The sequence below is a fragment of the Bipolaris victoriae genome (assembly GCF_000527765.1).
Source record: "Bipolaris victoriae FI3 unplaced genomic scaffold scaffold_62, whole genome shotgun sequence".
NCBI lineage: Eukaryota > Fungi > Ascomycota > Dothideomycetes > Pleosporales > Pleosporaceae > Bipolaris > Bipolaris victoriae.
Window position 1 is genome coordinate 120,435 of NW_014575330.1, and position 18,165 is coordinate 138,599.

General features: G+C 50.3%; 7 protein-coding genes across 7 annotated transcripts; 3 read left to right on the forward strand and 4 right to left on the reverse strand.

Annotated features, from left to right (window-relative positions):
• Positions 1-2,009: 2,009 nt before the first annotated feature.
• COCVIDRAFT_17459 (hypothetical protein) lies at positions 2,010-3,201 on the reverse strand (the record flags this gene model as incomplete). Its single annotated transcript, XM_014699395.1, has 2 exons — positions 2,010-2,967; positions 3,065-3,201. The coding sequence occupies 2 exons, from the start codon at positions 3,199-3,201 to the stop codon at positions 2,010-2,012; spliced, it is 1,095 nt and encodes a 364-aa protein (XP_014554881.1).
• Positions 3,202-5,717: 2,516 nt separating this feature from the next.
• COCVIDRAFT_103761 (hypothetical protein) lies at positions 5,718-6,818 on the reverse strand (the record flags this gene model as incomplete). The annotated part of the gene is made up of 1 exon (XM_014699448.1): positions 5,718-6,818. The coding sequence occupies one exon, from the start codon at positions 6,816-6,818 to the stop codon at positions 5,718-5,720; it is 1,101 nt and encodes a 366-aa protein (XP_014554934.1).
• Positions 6,819-8,610: 1,792 nt separating this feature from the next.
• COCVIDRAFT_17461 (hypothetical protein) lies at positions 8,611-9,612 on the reverse strand (the record flags this gene model as incomplete). The annotated part of the gene is made up of 2 exons (XM_014699396.1): positions 8,611-8,752; positions 8,852-9,612. The coding sequence occupies 2 exons, from the start codon at positions 9,610-9,612 to the stop codon at positions 8,611-8,613; spliced, it is 903 nt and encodes a 300-aa protein (XP_014554882.1).
• A 547-nt stretch (positions 9,613-10,159) lies between these two features.
• Positions 10,160-10,737, reverse strand: COCVIDRAFT_17462 (hypothetical protein; the record flags this gene model as incomplete). Its single annotated transcript, XM_014699397.1, has 3 exons — positions 10,160-10,393; positions 10,460-10,557; positions 10,611-10,737. The coding sequence occupies 3 exons, from the start codon at positions 10,735-10,737 to the stop codon at positions 10,160-10,162; spliced, it is 459 nt and encodes a 152-aa protein (XP_014554883.1).
• Positions 10,738-12,424: 1,687 nt separating this feature from the next.
• COCVIDRAFT_17463 (hypothetical protein) lies at positions 12,425-14,512 on the forward strand (the record flags this gene model as incomplete). Its single annotated transcript, XM_014699398.1, has 2 exons — positions 12,425-14,312; positions 14,364-14,512. The coding sequence occupies 2 exons, from the start codon at positions 12,425-12,427 to the stop codon at positions 14,510-14,512; spliced, it is 2,037 nt and encodes a 678-aa protein (XP_014554884.1).
• A 1,131-nt stretch (positions 14,513-15,643) lies between these two features.
• COCVIDRAFT_28111 (hypothetical protein) lies at positions 15,644-16,165 on the forward strand (the record flags this gene model as incomplete). Its single annotated transcript, XM_014699449.1, has 1 exon — positions 15,644-16,165. One exon carries the CDS (start codon positions 15,644-15,646, stop codon positions 16,163-16,165), a length of 522 nt encoding a protein of 173 aa, XP_014554935.1.
• Positions 16,166-16,739: 574 nt separating this feature from the next.
• On the forward strand, positions 16,740-17,681 carry COCVIDRAFT_103817 (hypothetical protein; the record flags this gene model as incomplete). Its single annotated transcript, XM_014699450.1, has 2 exons — positions 16,740-17,216; positions 17,268-17,681. The coding sequence occupies 2 exons, from the start codon at positions 16,740-16,742 to the stop codon at positions 17,679-17,681; spliced, it is 891 nt and encodes a 296-aa protein (XP_014554936.1).
• Between the last annotated feature and the right edge of the window lie 484 nt (positions 17,682-18,165).

The window sequence follows — 18,165 nt, forward strand, 5'->3', positions numbered from 1 at the left end:
CGTGAGTGGGAGAACATGCTGTGAGACGCTGTGAGATTGCGGGGTTGTTGAGGTATGTACGATGTTGGGGTTTGGGGGGGAAAACTTGTTGGGGGTTCTACTTTCAACTTACTTATTTTACTCTGTAGTAGAACCTGAACCCTGGGTTACGATACACAATAGCTGCGATCATGTCATCTTCAAAAGGTCTAGACTTTTGTTTCGGGTAAGAAAGGGGGGGGGGAGGGCGGTCAAAATCATTAATTAGTAAGGATGAAAGATTGAGTTAAAATAAATTCTCTTGTACTAGGGGGGCGCATTCATCGGCCTTGTTCCGATGCTCAGGCAGAAAAAAAGTGCAATATGACAACGACAATGGGCAATTTGTCATGATACCCTCAAAAAAATCCCTCTTTTCGCCCTTTCTATCCCCCCTTGTATACTTAGGTCCCCTGGTGTACGTCAAAGTAAGCAGCTGAGACAAGGTTACACGATGATCTATACCATGCGTAGATTGGGTAAGCACAGTAAGCGTCTGTTGATCTGGTTCACATAACAAGATTTTACCCAGAACCCCAGCAAAACATGCAAAACCACGTAACGGGCCTTGTAAGGAATTACACTTTGGGCAAACGGGAACGTTTTCGTATGATTACTATCATCAAGTTGACAAATAACAGTTCATTTGTCTAAGCAAACAACATACGATTATTTTGTGGATTTTTGGCTTCTAGAACGAAGCTGAGTCTAGCGTGAGGCTTGGAGAGAGGTGGAGGGGGGACTATATACTTTCGTATTCAACAACCCCAGCCCCCACCCACCCCTGCAAACATCGTAAGCGCAAATATGACTTCTAAGATGACTACGCTGGGCACACAAAAACGGGCTTTTCGAAAACTTTATAACATGGCAAGATTCAGCTCTGAACAATCTCTCCTCTCTCTCTCCCGCTTTTTTGCTGTAAGATGCAATCTCGCTTACGGGGAAAAAAGACGGGAAGAATACGATTTTGATTGGTATACGATTGAAGTGGTAATCACGAAGTACCCAGCTGAGAAAGACCAAACTTCGTACCCAGAGTTCAGCCTCCACCCTAGCTCAAATCAGCTGGGAGAGAAATACGGAGCGCCGCCGCCGTCGCTCTTGGGAAACTAATTCAAAAAAAAGGAAATCCAAACTTGTCCCCATTCAACAGATCGAGCCTTCACGCCACGCGCATACACATACATAAAAGAATCAAGAATCCCATCCTTCCCATATGTTTCTTTTTGGGAAGTGGTGCCCGCATCAACAAGCCTCCCACTCCCGACCTTTGATAGTAACCTCAACGGGGACGACACATGGCAGCCATTCGCCGATCAATGACGGTAAGCTCGAGTTCTAGCGGTTCTTGGCGGGTGAAAAGTGGGTGGTTGGTAAACAATGTGTGGGCGGCCTGATGCAATCCCCGGATTGTTACAGCGCATATGTAACATGTCCATTGGAAACTCGTCTTTTTGTTGGTGGGGATCGGTCGATTGGCGATAGCTGCGAACAGCAGTAGAGGACTCGGGCTAAGAGGGGAAGGTGACTAGGGGGACCGGATGCGACGGCACTGTCATATGACCCAGGACCCTGAATACGCGTAAGACCAATACAGATGATGAGCTGGGCTTTCCACAAGGAATATATGTAGCGAAGAAGTAAGGAAATTTGATGGTAAAGGCGCGAAGCTGTCAAATGTAGAAAAAAAAGTGGTAAGTTGATTATAGTTGTTTAGTGGTTTTCAAAACTTCGTACTTTGCTGGGTATCATCGCATCCGAAGACCCGGGGTGGAAAAGCGCAAAAAAACGTCGAAACACTGGTTGGCATTACGAAGAGCCACTCCAAACCCCCCTCCTCCAGCCCAAATCCAAAAAAGTAAATCCCAGAGCTCCCAATAAACGCCTCGTTGATGCAACGCTATGCTATGCGATAATCCCGTCTTTCTATGTCATTAAACATTGCTTCTCCTGTTGTCTTCGTTCTGTCTTCAGAGGCTAGAATGATGTTATGACAATATTACGTTCTCTTTCTGCTCTTGTATGACGCCGCCGACATTTTCTGCAAAGACTTTTTGTATCGGAAGAGTAATGGCGTTCATAATGTTCTCGCGGAAATCAATCTTGACGTTGCTCTTGTCGAACCAGTAGTGGCGGATGAACTTGCCCTGGCAGTTGCTGATTTCTACGCCGGGGAAACCGTTTGCTTCGGCGCATTCCAGTTCCTTGATATTGTCCTCATAGTCGTAGCGGATGTATTCGCCAAAAGCAGATTGTTCGTGGAAGCGGGGCTGTTTCCATTGCGAGCAGTTTGCGTAGCGCGTGTCATCAGGGCACTCGTGCCATGCCTTGAGGATTGGCATGGTGTCTGGGTTGTTTTGGACAATCATGAAGCCAGTGTTGGTGTAGGTGCGGTTGAATCGATCAGAGTTGTATTGTGGTTCCTTGGCAGTCCAGGGATCCTTTGCCATTACAAAAGAGTGCTGCGGCTGGATATCCCAGTAGTTGAGCATCCACTCGATCGGGACGTGCAAGAAGCGGAATGCGGCATCGGCGTCGAGGAAAACAATGAACTTGTAGTCCTTGATGTGATTTGCGAGCGCAGAAGGCTTAATCCAAGTAGCATGGCGGTCTTCAAATTCGCTTGCGTGGATAAACTTGTAGTCATAGCCATGGACTAATGCATATGTGTAGTGGTTGAAAACACCGCCAGAAACGTGGTTGATGTTTCTCCAGTCGTATTCGCCCTTGCGGTATGCATCGGTGGAGGGTAGCGGTCTTGTTTCCAAGTCCAGGACTAGGACATCACTGCCCAAGTTCTTCGTGTAGCGCGGGTTGGGTGGCAAAGTAATGCGGGTGCCGTTTGGTTCGCGAATAAAGGGCGCAGTGGGCGCAGTCTTGATGTCCTTGTAAAGTAGCCGTATGACTTCACTGATAGATACATCAGAGTGGGCGTTTGCAGCGGCACTGTTAAGATGGTTGTTAGCTTCGTCTGAAAAAAAAAGGAGAGTAGCTTTCAGGGTGTTTTCATCCCATGTGCCACGCGATGGGGAAAACAACGCACATAGCGGTACCGTGAGTAAACACCATGCGAGGCGGGCTCTGCCAGGCCATGAAGGCAAAGATAAAAACCATGACACAGCCAGCGCTCACAGAGAGCGTGAAGAGCGGGCTCCGACCGCCCAGTGCAGGCAGCATCATGACGGGCAGAGTAGACCTGTGACCAGAAGCGGGAGGAAGATGCGCAGGAGCGACACAGGACGGGCAAAGGAGTCTTGATGGCGAAAGGGGGGTTGTGGCGTCCTGTGGCAGGACGTGGGGATCAGCGCAGCTTAAAAAGAAGAAGGGCGCTGCAGGCCGTCAGCCGAAGCCAAGGCGCGCAGGAGGTGGCATGGATCACCAGAGAGATTGCGCTTGGCGGACCTTGGACTTTTTACGGGCAGGATGCAGCTAGACGGACCCTAAGCCTTTCCGATCTGCACCGATTCCAGGCGCCTTCTAGTCCACATCCATACATAACGTGCCAGCAAGAGTAGTCGTTAGTGGCGAATCATCAGTCCGTCCGACGCCAGCCATTGGTTTGTCACGAGCGTCTGGGAATGCAACTCGACTGGGGAGGGGGGTGGCCGGACAAGCCGATGCAAGTAGTCGGGTAGGCGTCATTCGACATACTGTTCATGCCGCCACGGCACGGGGATGAGAGTATCCAGATTAAATCAACTCCAGCGTGGGCCGGGGACGTGGACAACGTTGGTGACCCCAAGGGTCCAATTTGCGGCGACGCTTGGGCCGATGGAGTAATCTCCCCTCCCCAACTCAACAACCGCCCCACAAATCCTTCCTACCCTTGGCCCCTGATAAGCCATGTTTTCTTCGTCCGAGATTGATAAGTATATTAATCCTGCGCCGAGTCTCCTACAATGTCTTTGTATGGTCCAGCTCGGGGGGTTTTCTGTCACGCTATCCTTTGTTGTTAACACTTGTTGAGTAGTTGGCATCTTTGGCTAGTAATGGCTCGCTTGGCCAAAGCAGCTTGTCCGACGCTACAATGGTAACTTGTGGTGACTAGCTCCACGGGTACTCATATTCTAAAATAGACCTCATCGGACTATAGTGGCGAAAAAGCACGGAACAGCAAAATGCGAAGCGGATTCAACATTGCCATTCATGATTTTCTTTCCGTGTCCATGCGGTTGACTGTTCCGGCAACATTGTTGTTATTGTGCCATCTTTGTGTGGCTGATGTATAGCATAGCCACTGGAAATGGCGATATTAGGGAATCCAAACGATATTTCTGATCAAATCAATCGTATACCACTTCCCAAACACCGGTGTCGACAATTTCCATCTATTCCACGCTATTAGTCTTGCAAGTAAAACAAAGCGCCTTTTGACCTTGTCTACAGGCACAACTAGTCCGTACTACAAAACTCTCAATTGCAACCCACCAATACATTGCCTAATCCATCAGACTCTCATCCCAGAGTTTCCCCAACAATCGAATATTCATCTGACAGGACCTCCCCACAGCAAACCTGCGATACTCATCTCAAAAGAAAACTCCCTCCCATCCACTCAAGCCGGCACCAAGCGTTCACGACATGGATCCCACTTACCTACATATCACCTTCCCCTCCCCCATGCAAGCTAAGCCGGGAAGCCCAACAGCCAGAACCCCCGCCAAGGGCCAGTTCGAGTTCCCTTTTGCCGCGGAACACGTCGCTTAGGCCTTGGCAACGGCCCTTGAAGCAAACCAATCGACGATCCGTGCTTCTTCTTCTTCTTTCGTTCTTGCAACCTGAGACTTTGTCCAGAATGGATACGTCCGTCATGTTGCTGAAGACACGCAAGCCAGGTAAAATGGCATGGATGCTAAGCTTAATGCCCTGTTTTGGCCTTGCCGGGGGGGGGGTGTTAATAAGCCTGGAACTTGGGGCGATTCAGACTTGGTGATGTAAGCAAGGTCGAGGGTCCAAAATGCAATGGTGGGTGGGTATTTTTAGGATGGATGATGGTGGCCTTAATGGACTTCGCATGGCACGTATAGGTACTAAAATAAGATGTCATAGTAGGGAATTGTTTCCAATAAATGTCACGTGATTAGCAGAGTGCGATGTTGACACATACGGTGAACGCTACATGGAAACTCGGATTATTCTTAACATGATACCTTTTTTGATGATGCATATACCACATAACGCCCAATGAAGAAATGCACTCACTTAAGTTGAATCAAACCTAACAGGAAACCGGACGCATTGGACAAAATACCAGTATTTGTCTGGTATCCCCTCATTTATTCTCAACTATGTAATAATCTGTGTCATGTATCGTAATGCTACCAGCAATAGCTGTAAAAATGAAAACAACTCCCAGTGATGATAATGTTCGCCTACCCAAGGGCGATCTACAAGAACAACATATCCCAGACTCTATTTTGACCCGTGAATCCTTTTGCCGCCTGCCATGAACGCTGTGTTGCGTTTACCAGTACGCCCAATAAAGAAAAGAACCCGATGACGTTGGGGTATGCAATGTGGGATCACCAGACGCCGAAAATGCCCAAAAATGCTCTAAACACCAGATAGAGTCCGTAGTAAAAAAGAACCGTAGTAAGAAAGTAACCAATGGTGACCGTGAAAAATACACAAAGCCGTCACATATGGTATCTCTAGAGCAAGTGCGGTACGACTTCAAGTCATGCCGACACTTACATCTAGTGATCGAAAGTGTGTCGAGCCAGGAGCAACTCCGGTGCGAAATTGACCAGGTACGAGATATCGTCCATGTTACCCATGACGGTATCAAAGCCATCGTCGGACATGCCGTCAAGCTCTTCGTCAAGCTCCTCCTCAACGTCAATTTCAACGTCCTCGGGCTGTGACGATGCTTCTTGCACATCATCTTCATCGGAGTTTTCCCACTCTTCTAGTTCAGCTTCGGAAAAGAAAGAGTCGCCACTTGCAGAGTCACCCGTTGAGTCATCATTCTTAGTATCTTCGGGGCTGGCCTCGTAGCTTGTGACGGAGAACGTATCCAGATCTGCCAACGCTGAGCCGAATGACGATGTGATCGAGGAAGGAGTTGATTGGTCGTCTTCGTCGTCGCCGTCGTCGTCAGAATAGGCATGTTCCATGTCAAGGCCTAGTGTAGCCATGTGTCTGGTTATATGGACACCGGTCTTTGACTTCTCTACACATGCCACATCACAGGGTGATCCATCTGGGTTAATGAAGAGAAGGCGATCTCCATATTGGCTCTTGAGATGCTGGGCGACACTGGGCGTTAACCAAGCGCCAGGGAGAGAAACACGCACAACCTTAGCAACTCCAGAGTCGAGCAACTTCTGCAAGGCAACGGTGATTGGATGATCGTCGTCCAGGATCGAATCATCGACCATTTTATTAACCAGCCGAGAGAGCGAGGAGTTGATGAAAATGTTGACATGTTCGAACTTTGCACCGATAGTCGCTAGGGATGCGATGGTGTTGGCTACTTTGGCGTGTGTGCTTGACTCTGCAGCGCCGATTGTGGCCAGCACCCTGACGCGGCCGAGAAACCGAAGATACCTATCGGCAATGGGAGGTAAAATAGTAGCAGTCTCAGTTGGCTGCGACGGTGTGTGGATGTTGATATTGTTGTTTTGATAAAAGTAGGATGTTGTTTCGTCGTGTATTTGCTTGGAAACAGTGAAGAGGGAGAATGCGTTACGATTGCTGCAGAGCTGCTCAACGATGTCTTGGGATTGCGACGGGGAAAATAGTGACTCGTAAACCATGTTGCGTATCTCTGCTGGCATATCACTAAACTCCGCCATGGCTGTCGAAGGTGGTAGCCAGAGGGGGGATATGTTTGTATGGTGGTGATGGTACCAAAGGTGATGGTAGGCTTTCAGGTGGGGTGAGGCGGGGTCCAGACGGGTAGTATGCAACCAGGGTGAAGGCGCGAGCTAATGCCAGGAACGCTACGGGAGATGTAACAGAAGGCAGCAGGGCGAGAGCAAGTTGATAACCGCTTCACGTGAGACGTCGACAGAGAACTGTTCAACGGTATGTACAAGCAGCATGTACCGTGGTGTGGGTGGATGATGGAACAAGTGTCGAGAGGAGATGCAAGAGAGATGGAGGTATACGAGGACCTGTGTGGCAGAAGACCGAAGGCCCGGAGTTTGATCCACGTTAGCGTGCCCACATGAACATTAATTTCGCGCAACAATTCAAGGGGGGGAGAGCTCTTGCCAAGCCGCCTGAACCACGGGACAGGCCTTGATATATTCACCTGGGCACACACGTTGTGTGATTTCGCACAGGTACAACCGTGGTTCTGTTCTGTCACAGTCTTCAATACAATGATGGCCATCGTCTTAGCACAATGTGGCGACCCGGCGGAAAAGGCCAAAACGCCGCAGGTACCCAATAAGCACGGCACAGCCATCCATCTGACTGCAGCTTGGCCAGACCTTGCAGGTATTAGCCTCGTTCCTACAGGCCGCCTACAAGGGCAAATCCAGCATGGCTCGTTTACGGCGACAAAGTTGCCGCAAGCAGCATTGTGTATAAACATTGCAAAAGGTATACATGGCGGGTACCATGGTACTATGCTGACGTTCAGAGAAACGAAGCATCGTAGTGGTTGAGCAAGCCCCTGTACAGGCCACTGTCCGAAGTCGCTCCGCGCATGCTTTTGGCGACGGGAATATAGTAGCAGCCCATATGTATTTCCCAAATGACGTCCAACATATTCCGTGGATGGACCACGAGCGAATAGATGGCGGACGCCCCTTTCGAGGCGGCATGCTGAGACGTGACCACTCTGGTCATGAACGTGACGAAACGCGTCACACGATCAGGATTCACGTGACCGGGACATGTTTGTACGGAGAGAGTGGACAGGCAGCGCTCAGGTGTTGCTGGGGTCAACCGACACATTTGCTTTCAAAGAGCCGCAATTGGGGACAAGAGGAGAGGAGAGAACCATGGCCCGGGTTGCGAGGTGACGTTTGCCGGATGCCAAGTCCTCCCGGCGCTAAGCAATCGATAAGACACCCTGCATGTCTCGAATATCGCTGCAATCTACATGCTCCATCTGCCCACCTCGCTATTCGGCTGAAATGTCGGCTTGGCTCCCGCCTCTCGTAATCTCTTTCATGGCATATGGGATATGTGGTCTCTTGTTACAATGTCGCCACCCCATGCGTGTATGTGTGTATGCCTTGAGGTGGTGGGTCTCACACACCATACTACCAGCTTAGTGACTCACTAGCCCATGGCTGCTTTACAGTCACCTGATTCGTTACAAGCAGGTCAGGTACTCTTCCTGGACTCTGGTTTCACATACATATCCATATTTATTTCTAGTAATTAGTAGACATGACTCTTCCTTCAACGTCACTGGCATGGCAAGTGGGGCTTCTATCCACGAGTTACCCTTCAACCAGAGCTATATGGAAAAACAAGGCTTGATAAGAGTTCGCCAACGTTGGAGCCTTGCGGCTCTGCTGATATCTTCCTCTACAACTCATTCATAACGCTGAAATTTGAACTTGACTCACACACTTACTCTGGATCGAGCGAGCATTACCACCCAACTTCTCTGCAGCCTGCCCAACATCAATGAACAAGCCTAATCAAAAGATTCGCCAACCGCTCAGGCTGCTCAATCGCCAACGAATGCCCACACTCGAAAATCTCAGCAATCTCACCCTTTTCCGCCACGGACTTCATCTGCTGTTCGACACGTGGCCCAAAAAACCTAGAAGTAGTCCCAAATATCAGCAATCCAAACCCATTTCAAAATCATGACAAAGACGCCACAGCCCCCCCCCCCCCCCCATTCTCAAAAAAAACTTACTCTAACGCTCCAACAGTCATAACCTTACACTTTAACTTCCCCTTACTCAAAATCTCCTCCTCAATCTCCAAATTCACCCAATGACTCCGATAACTCTCTAGTATCCCCCTCGTACCCCCCGGCGCCTTCGCACATCTTACCCACTCATCTACGGCCCCCTGATCCAACGCACAAGGATTACAACACTCACTCCTCATAAAATGCGTCCAAAACTCTTCTTCTTTCCCCTGAATCAGCATCTCGGGCACGTGCGGCAGCCAGAAAAACGGGATATGCCAGTTCCACACGCCAGTCTGGTTATACTGTGCAGCAATGTTGTCGCGGGTGAAGAAAGAAGCCTGCGTTAGTGCCGACGACAGTAGCATCTCGCAGAACGACAGGTGCGTCACGCGCATGGGATACAGGCCTGCGAGACAGAAGGCGTAGGTAGCGCCGCGGTCCTCGCCATGCACGGCAAACGTCTTGAATTCCAGTGCATCCATGATGCCGATCATGTCTTTGGCGTTTGTGCGCCCATCGTAGCCCTCGCTGGCCGGCGGCTTGTCTGTCGCGCCGAAACCGCGGAGGTCCGGCGCCACAATCGTAAAGTGAGGTGTGAGCAGAGGCAGGATGCGATACCAGTAGTAGTGCGTCTTCGGGGTGCCGTGAAGCAGCAGTAACGGCGGCCCGGATCCAGATGTGATGTAGTGTATCCGGATGCCGTTTACCCGTGCCATATGGTGCTTTACGGGCTTGCCATCGTGGTCGTATAGTTCGGGCATTGCGCAAGGGGTCCTCGGGTCATTGGCAATTGCTAGGCTTTCCGGGGTTGTTTACTCGGGTTGTTTTTCTCTTCTTTGGTTGCGCGTCTTTTGTTACACACTGCTTAAGTTGGGGTAGTGCGACCCCGCAGTAGTGAACGTCATTGGCGGCAATCTAGCTAGCTAGCTACTGACAGCGCAAATAGGCCCGGAGACTTCCCCGCACTGTGAGTGGTATTGCACAATTGAGACAATACGATAAATATCCCTGAAATCTCACGCATATGAAACAGTTTAGCCAAAAAAGAAGAGGGACCTACTTTTTTTGAATCGCCTGTGACCAATCTACATACCGGGAAAGCTTCTACATTAGAAAGTGTGACAACGCAAGCCGCAAAAGGAAATACCCCCAGCTACCCACAGCTAAAATTAGCACTCGATATACCACCACAGCAAAACCTCAATTGCATAATGGCCCGAAATCATCAAGTCATCTAAACATCTAACATTATAGTGTGTTCTAAACCCTCATATCCAGTACTCCCCCACACCTTCTTCCACCCTCCCATCATGAATCAGGAATCGCCGCAATAGCCTCCACCTCAATCAAAAAGTTCCCCGGTAACTTGCCCACCTCGACCGCCGTACGCGCAGGCTTCGGGCTAGGCAGCATAGCAGCATAAACTTCATTCATAGCAGTGTAATCGGACATGTTGGCCAGAAAAACAGTAGTCTTCATGACGTAGTCCCATGATGTACCTGCTTCTTCAAGAACAGCCGCAATGTTCTTGATGACTTGGGCCTATTGGGAAGCTTGGTGTGAGTTGAAGGCATAGAAAAAAGAGTCGGGAGAGTGGTTGGGACATACGGTTTGGGCTTTGATGCCGCCGGGGACAATTGTGCCGTTGAGAGAAGGTACGGTGCCGGATGTGTATACTATTCCCTTGGAAGTCCATGCGCCGCTTGCTGTGAGTGAATTAGTATTTGAATATGTGTGTATAGCAATAGTGGCTACATACACAAGATTGGTCCTTGGGTGCCGAGGTAGGTGACTACGGGCTGTTGGGCGAGTTTGGGTGAGGGTGTAGCAATGGCAGCACCGGCTACCACCAAAAAGGTAGTAAAGATAGAGCGAAAGGATACCATGATTTCTTTCGTATATCAAAAGGTGGATATGATGCTCGTAGAATAGAGTAGCAGGGAATATTGCTGTACGGTACTTGAGATATGTACTACCACCCTATAGTTATATACATATTGACAATCATTTTACCAATGTTGCTTACAACCGCCATTTAGAGCTAACGTCCGTATTCGACCGAATGCCATGGCTTCCAAGAGCTGCGAGTCTTCGTATGCTAGATAACCCTCGTTGCCGTCGTCGGCAAGGAATGTAATCAGAATCCATACTTGGCTGCCTGGCTGGTATCACGCCCTCATAAAAACATACTGTCCATTCCATTCGTAATTGTTTTCAGTCCGCCGTCGGCTCAAGGCCCGAGAGACCCCCATCAGGGCAATATGGCTGGGTGGCGATCGAATAAGCAGGGCTATTTTGGACCTCGGACCACTACGCGTGGGGCAATGAAAAGCTGGAGATATGTATACAGATATCTCCTAAAACGGAAGGAGACTGCGATTCGTTCTTTTGTGGAGTAAGGTGTGACGGGCTATGACAAGAATGATTGTAGAAGATGCACTCCAACTGGGCGCCAAGAAACCTCGCCTTGTACCGCGCGTGTATCACGCCTAATGGAAAACAGTTCATGACTCTAACGTAATCCGAGATAAAGGACGCTGAATCTTAGATAAGAAACACTTCTCTAGACCACACGAGATGGGCTATCGATATCTCCGGGATCCACTTGTGGATCAGCATGGCTTGCTGTTCGGTTCGTGATTCGCTGCCGTAGGATCCAACTCCATTTTCGACGGCCGAAGCCTCGCCCAGCAATCCTTTGACAATATTTCCGTACAGACGTCACTTCCGTCGTTTGGCGGCTCTCGAGTCATCCGGGTCATCCAAATCGCGGGCTACGGGCTCGACGGTGCTCCCGCAACCATACCAAACGCTCGGAGTAAGACTAAGTCTGTTGGTACAGTATGGCATTTGCGGAATCCGGACAGCATTCTTACTGTCAGATACTGTAAGCATGGTGTTTAACCAATGCACTATCCGGTTATGCAATGTCGCAATCTTTCTGCTGCATTCTGTCTTTGTTTGACGGCCGCTACCGTTGCAATGAATCGATGTCGTATCTTGAGGTTGTACGAGCAATTCTTTGAGAGAAAAAAAAGCCTATCCAAAGGCCCACAAAGATCCCATATCTCCGTCGGAATGGATCCGATGTTGGTATTCGTTATCTCTCGGAGCGTAAAGAGCTTTCCCGCCCCAAGTGCCGATCCTATCCACGAGATGCGTCTCCACACTAATACCTGCCACACGTTACACTACTGCATCTCGCTTCGAGTCCATGTAGCGAGTAACTTGTAACGGGAATCTTGACGTGTGGGAAACCCCATCCTGCAAGCCCACTTGTCAAATCTTACGACTGGCGACGCCATGGTGCCCTTATCGCAGCTGCGCCGGTTGACATTCTTTGCAGCAATATACAGTGAACGGCCAGAACTAATCTTCGGATGAGGGTTGGCGCGCCCTATACGATACGCCCTACAATGATAAGATATTGGTGACCAACGTGAATGTTCAACATGGGTAATTCCGTGCGGACGAGCCTGCCGTAGCATCAGCAAAGGAAAGGTATTTGAAGGTCGGATATTTCCTTTACCGTGGAGTATCTTTCTTCTCCATCAATACTCGTTCAACGCCAAAATGAAGGGTCTCATCACAGCCTCTTCGGCAGCCTTGTCCTTGGCAGGTGGTGCCATTGCCAGCCCAGTAGCCCCTCGTTCAGACATCCTTTTCTTCAAGCCCCTTGAGGTTAACTCGGACTCGGTACATAACATCCATGTCGACTTCAATGATGACGATTTTGAGGGTGAAGTTCGCCTGGTCTATGGCGAATGCGGAATGAAGAGCCACGGACAGAGACATCACGATGTCGCCTCACATTACATCAAGCGATCGGCCCGCCCAGAACGCTTTGTGTGGATTGTACCAGAGGATGCTGTCCATGGCGGTTGTCTTCATGCGTATTCGGGATCTAGACTCATCGGACGCTCAGCACCGATCTCTGTCAAGCATCAGCCAAGGAAGAGGGAGGATATTTCCGAGGTGGCTGACACCATGGGACCTTGGTTCGATGGTGTAGCCTACATGAAGAGCAAGCAGAACAATGCTTCCTATGTTGCGATGGAGAAGGGCAAGCGAATTGCCATTGTTGGTGGAGGCATGTCGGGGTTGATGACAAGTCATCTACTCGAGTCGGTCGGCATCCATGATTGGCACATTATCGAATCCTCCGAGCGCATTGGAGGCCGTATTCGAACAAAGTATTTGGCCGGAAGTAGACCCGACGAGTACCAGTACCAAGAGATGGGTCCCATGCGCTTCCCAGTATCAACTCGCTATCCAGAAACAAATGAGACGCTGGATATTCAGGATCACAAGATGGTTTTCCAACTTGGAGATGTTCTGACCCAAATGAACGGTGGTCCTACCAGTGAGCTTGCTGTCAACTTCATTCCATGGATCCAGGCGAGCCCGAATGTGCCGGGTAACTCGAATGGCTACCGCCTTCCCAATGGACGCATCCCCAGCGCTGCGATGCTCAAGAGTAATGCCACTGCATACAGTCTCCCAAAGCCCGAAGGCCCAGATGAGGAGGCTGTTGAGCACGCTACTGAAGAGTTGGAGAAATTCGTGGCTACCACACCAGATGTTGTGCGTGAAATGCACACAAATGTTTACAAAGCCCATAAGCATGCCGTTGAGAAGGGTTTATTTCATTGGTCAGAAGCCGCGTATGTCAGATATGCGCTTAACCAGAGTGCTGATGTAGTTGACTACATTACTGGTGGTACAAGTGGTCCCATCTGGGAATATGATACCGCATATTTTGGTGCAACAACGTGGCGGACCATCGATAAGGGTCTAGAGTCGCTTCCTCGCGCTTTTTACCCGCACGTCAAGGACCGTTTGACCCTCGGCCGCAAAGTCACCGGATTGAAGTACGATGAAGAGACGGACAAGATTTCTGTTGAGTGGCGCAAGGACCCCTTTACAATGAAGGCAGAGAGCGAAGAGTATGACTACGCGGTAGTAGCTGTTCCTTTCTCAAAGGTCAGAATCTGGGATCTTCCCCAATACTCATCTCTCTTGTCTCGTGCTATCAACGAGATGAACTACCAGCAGTCGTGCAAGGTTTCTCTGCACTACAAGACACGTTTCTGGGAGAAGCTTTCGCCCCCAATTATTGGAGGATGCGGATCGGTTGATATTTCGGGCATTGGCAGTGTCTGCTACCCTTCTTATCAGATTAATTCGACCGGTCCTGGTGTCATCTTGGGCTCATACGTCTCTGGTACTCTGGCCCGCTCCGTAGGTGCACTTAGCGAAGAGGATCACGTTGCTCTGGTCCAACGCGCCATGGTTGAGATCCACGGTGAGGTAGCTAACGAACAATGGACTGGCGCGTACGAGCGTCAGTGCTGGGAAACCGATGAGCACCAGGCGGGTGCCTGGGCTGCTCCTACTCTTGGTCAACAAGATCTCTTTCTGCCCGCCTATTACAAGACTGAATTGAAGTCCATTTTCGTTGGTAAGTAGAATCGGGATGCCTTTAAGATATAGACTGACTGTGGCCCTCTAGGTGAGCACACAAGCTATACGCACGCTTGGATCTTTTCGGCTCTCGACTCGGCTGTGCGTGGAACTGCCCAGCTGCTGTTGGATATGGGTCTTGTAGATGAGGCGAAGCAAATCGTCGACACCTGGATGGGTCGGTGGATCTCCATCTAAGCTGTGTTCAGCTTCGACATGAAATAATAGATATCATACTAGATCATGAAAGAAATTAATCAAAAATGAAAATCAATTGTTGTTTTTCGGTGGGTGCGGTGATGATGCTGCGTACGGTGCTAGCAGATAGATTAGTTGCGAGGGTGACAAAGTGTGATATACGATAAAGGAATGATGAGGTGCTGTTGCCCCAGAATGACGCCACACTCTAGCGTTCCGTAGCTGCTTGGTAGGATTGCAATCCCCTGTCTACTGGACTATCGCTTGGACTCTTGGGCTTTGCCTCGATGCTTGCTTTGTAAAGCTAATAAAATTCAGACAAATATCAGATTCGTTAGTAGGTGGACTAAGAGCGGGTTGGATTCAAGTAGATGTGGATCTTTCATTATCTGATCTCTGCATGCTCTCGTATCGATTAGCAGCCGAGGAAGGCAGGACGTGCTGATGGCGCATGCGATCTTCAGTCATAGTCTGCAGCTCTTGTGGCACATTCAGTAGTGATGATTGAATTGGTGATGCGCTCACTAACGAATAGTGTTACAACGATGAATTTCTATGGAGGGGAGAGGTTCATGGCAACGGTATGGCAGGTGCGAACGTAATGAATGTCCTAGCGCCGGCGCCTGACCACGTGAACACGCGTGCACGCCACAACGAGGGCGTACAACGTACCTGTCGGCGAAGTTCAAGAAGGAATCCTTTGCTACCACAATGTCTCTTGGTAACACACAAGCTACTCCACGAAAATTACTAACGATTTCTCACTCTGACAACCGAACGGCAGACCTATATTGGGAGCCGACACAGGCATGTAATATTTGAAAGCTTGCTGCCCCTCCTCGAGATGGAAAGTGTACCCAGAGAGACGATCTCCTAACTACACTCGGCACTCGGACATACTATACAGTCACGGCTGAAAGCGGGACGAATAGCCATTGGATATTTTCTTGGGTCAGACCTAAAATGAGGTGGTGACATGGCGTCTAGGGCGTGAATCTACGACTACCTATCGCCAAAGTATAAATATTGGCAGGTTGAGCAGAGTATGACTCAGCCTCCCTCGGAGTATTAGGAGGGGGAGATCGCCCATCTTCACCTGTGGTTGCAAGTTTGGCCTCACATATCGACAAGATGGACAAGAAAATATTCCAATGGGAACGTGCAATTGGGGCGCGAACCTACCTCGTTTCCTCGGACCGGTCGCTTCTTCCTCATAGCTTTGTCCAGGAGGCATACGCGACAGATGCCGTGTTTTGGGCAAAGCCTCTCCCGCCTGCAAAGCTGACGACCTTGCTCGATAACAGCCTCACGCTCGGCGTCTTCGTCGTCTCGGATGGAGTCAAAACGCCCGTCGGCATGGCCCGCATGATAACCGACTACATAACGCTCGCCTACCTAACCGATGTATACCTCATTCCCGAGCACCAAGGGCAAGGAGTGGGCAAATGGCTTATCAGGTGCTGTCGCGAGATTTGCATGGATATGGAAGAGCTCCGGTTCATGGTGCTCCTGACGGGCAGCGAGCAGGCACAGGCATTGTACAGGAAGGAATTGGGCATGGCCAAGTTGGATGGCGGGGAGGTGGGTTTAACCTGTATGGGCGCTCGGCGAACGGCGCTCATTGAGGCGGCATCCGCAGGGCCCCCAAGGTAAAGCAGGACAGGGCGCAGGGCAGGGCGGATGCTCGTGGCGCACGTAGCTACCCACAAGCACCCATGGATGATTGTGGCCAACGATCGAGGGCTGTAGTGCAAGAAACGTGCGACGACGGTTGGGCTCGAATCATGGCAGCGGATGTAGCTAGATGAGGCCTAGAGCCGGGCCCTTTGCACATGCAAGTCAGTGGGTTAGCGTCAATGTCGCAATGCATTTTTCACCATCACCACACCTGGATCGCAACCGGAGTCCGGCCTGATGCTGGTAAGACGGACAAACACTATGCTTATCCAGCCAAAGGGCAATGTTTCCGTGCGGCGTCATGCAGGGATGTGGGCTGGATTGCAAATCAGTCGGCGCATGCCAGGCCATGGCATCGCGTCGCGTCGCTTCTTTGGACGGGTGCATTACGCCTACTAAATGCGACGCTGTCTCCGGTGCTGCCCGAGACAGACTAAAAGACAGATCGTATATGTGTAGACCTGTTGCAAAGATCGCCAGACTGTCTTGATATACTGTGACCCTGCATCTGCCAGCGGCTCTGCCCACATCCCGCATTCCTCACGACATCATGGCAGAGCCCCTCGCTGATACCCCACCACTCTCCTCCTCTGCCTCTGCCTCTCCCTCTCCCTCTGCCTCTCCCGCTTCTTCTCCCGCTTCTTCTCCTTCCCCCTCTCCTGTATCCCTAAAGCGCAAACGCGCTCCCTCTGACGCGCAACCTCTGACCCCGCCACTGTCGGCAGACGACCCCAAAGGAACCCATCTTCTGTCGCGTGCCGTCCACGTTCTTTCTACCGCCGCTACTGCGCTGTCACAAGTCACTTTCTTGTACCAGTCAGACCATGTAGCCCGCCATGGCCTGCTTCAGGCCGTCGAGATCATTACCAGAAACAGCGAGGCAGGAGGCAAACTCATAGTTTGCGGCGTTGGGAAAAGCGGCCTTGTGGGGCGCAAGATTGTCGCAACCATGAAGAGCCTAGGAATTGCGAGTTCCTTCATGCATGCCGCTGAGGCGCTGCATGGAGACCTCGGCGACATCAGGAAGGTAAGTTGCGGCCCCTCCTCCAAAACGTCCGCCTAATTGACTTGTGATAAGAATGATGCCGTCATGTTCATCTCCTATTCTGGCAAGACTGCGGAGCTGGTCGCTCTTCTGGATCACATACCCTCCCACACACCCATCCTCGCCATCACATCACATACTAAGCCCTCGGAATGCCCACTCCTTCGAAACAGACCGCGCTCGATACTACTACCTGCGCCCATCCACGAGCTAGAAGAAGTGTCTTTTGGCGTTTGTGCGCCAACCACCAGCACAACCGTGACAATTGCGGTCGGCGATATGCTTGCACTTACAATCGCCGAGGCAATGCACCAAGAGGATACCAAGGTTGTTTTCAGGCGGAATCACCCTGGTGGTGCAATTGGCGCAAAGACGAGGCGGATTGAGGAGGATACTGATACCCAAACCAAGAAGTGCACTGGACTAGTGACGCCGCCAGCGTCATGACTTTGCTCCCAACGACTTTACAATACGAACATTGCATCATGAGCTGAGTACTTTACATGCATTGTGGGCAGATCCAGCCAAGGGCGTGATGCATTGATTCGACCTTGTTCATCAAGCAAACATCTCACTGTTGTCTGTCTTTCCTACGCACGGAGCCACTTTCATACCCTCTGACCAAGGGCACCGTGTATACAAGCTCCAAATATAGCCATATGCGCTTTGAACTGCATGTGTCTCGGTACAAGCAGTATGGGCAAAAGTAACATTGTTACAGTCTCATGAGAGTCTTGCAGATCTAGAATGGGACGGTTGATTAGTGCAACTTTTCCTCCATCTCTTGCTCAGAGACGACCAGTTTCGTCATTTTGGTCAGATGTGGAATGGAAGAAGTTAGGGAGCAACAGCAAGTGAGATGCGCAATTTCATTCCGGAAGCATTCATTGATGAAGCATTGCGTCCCGCCTACTCAAAGCCGAGGGGAAAC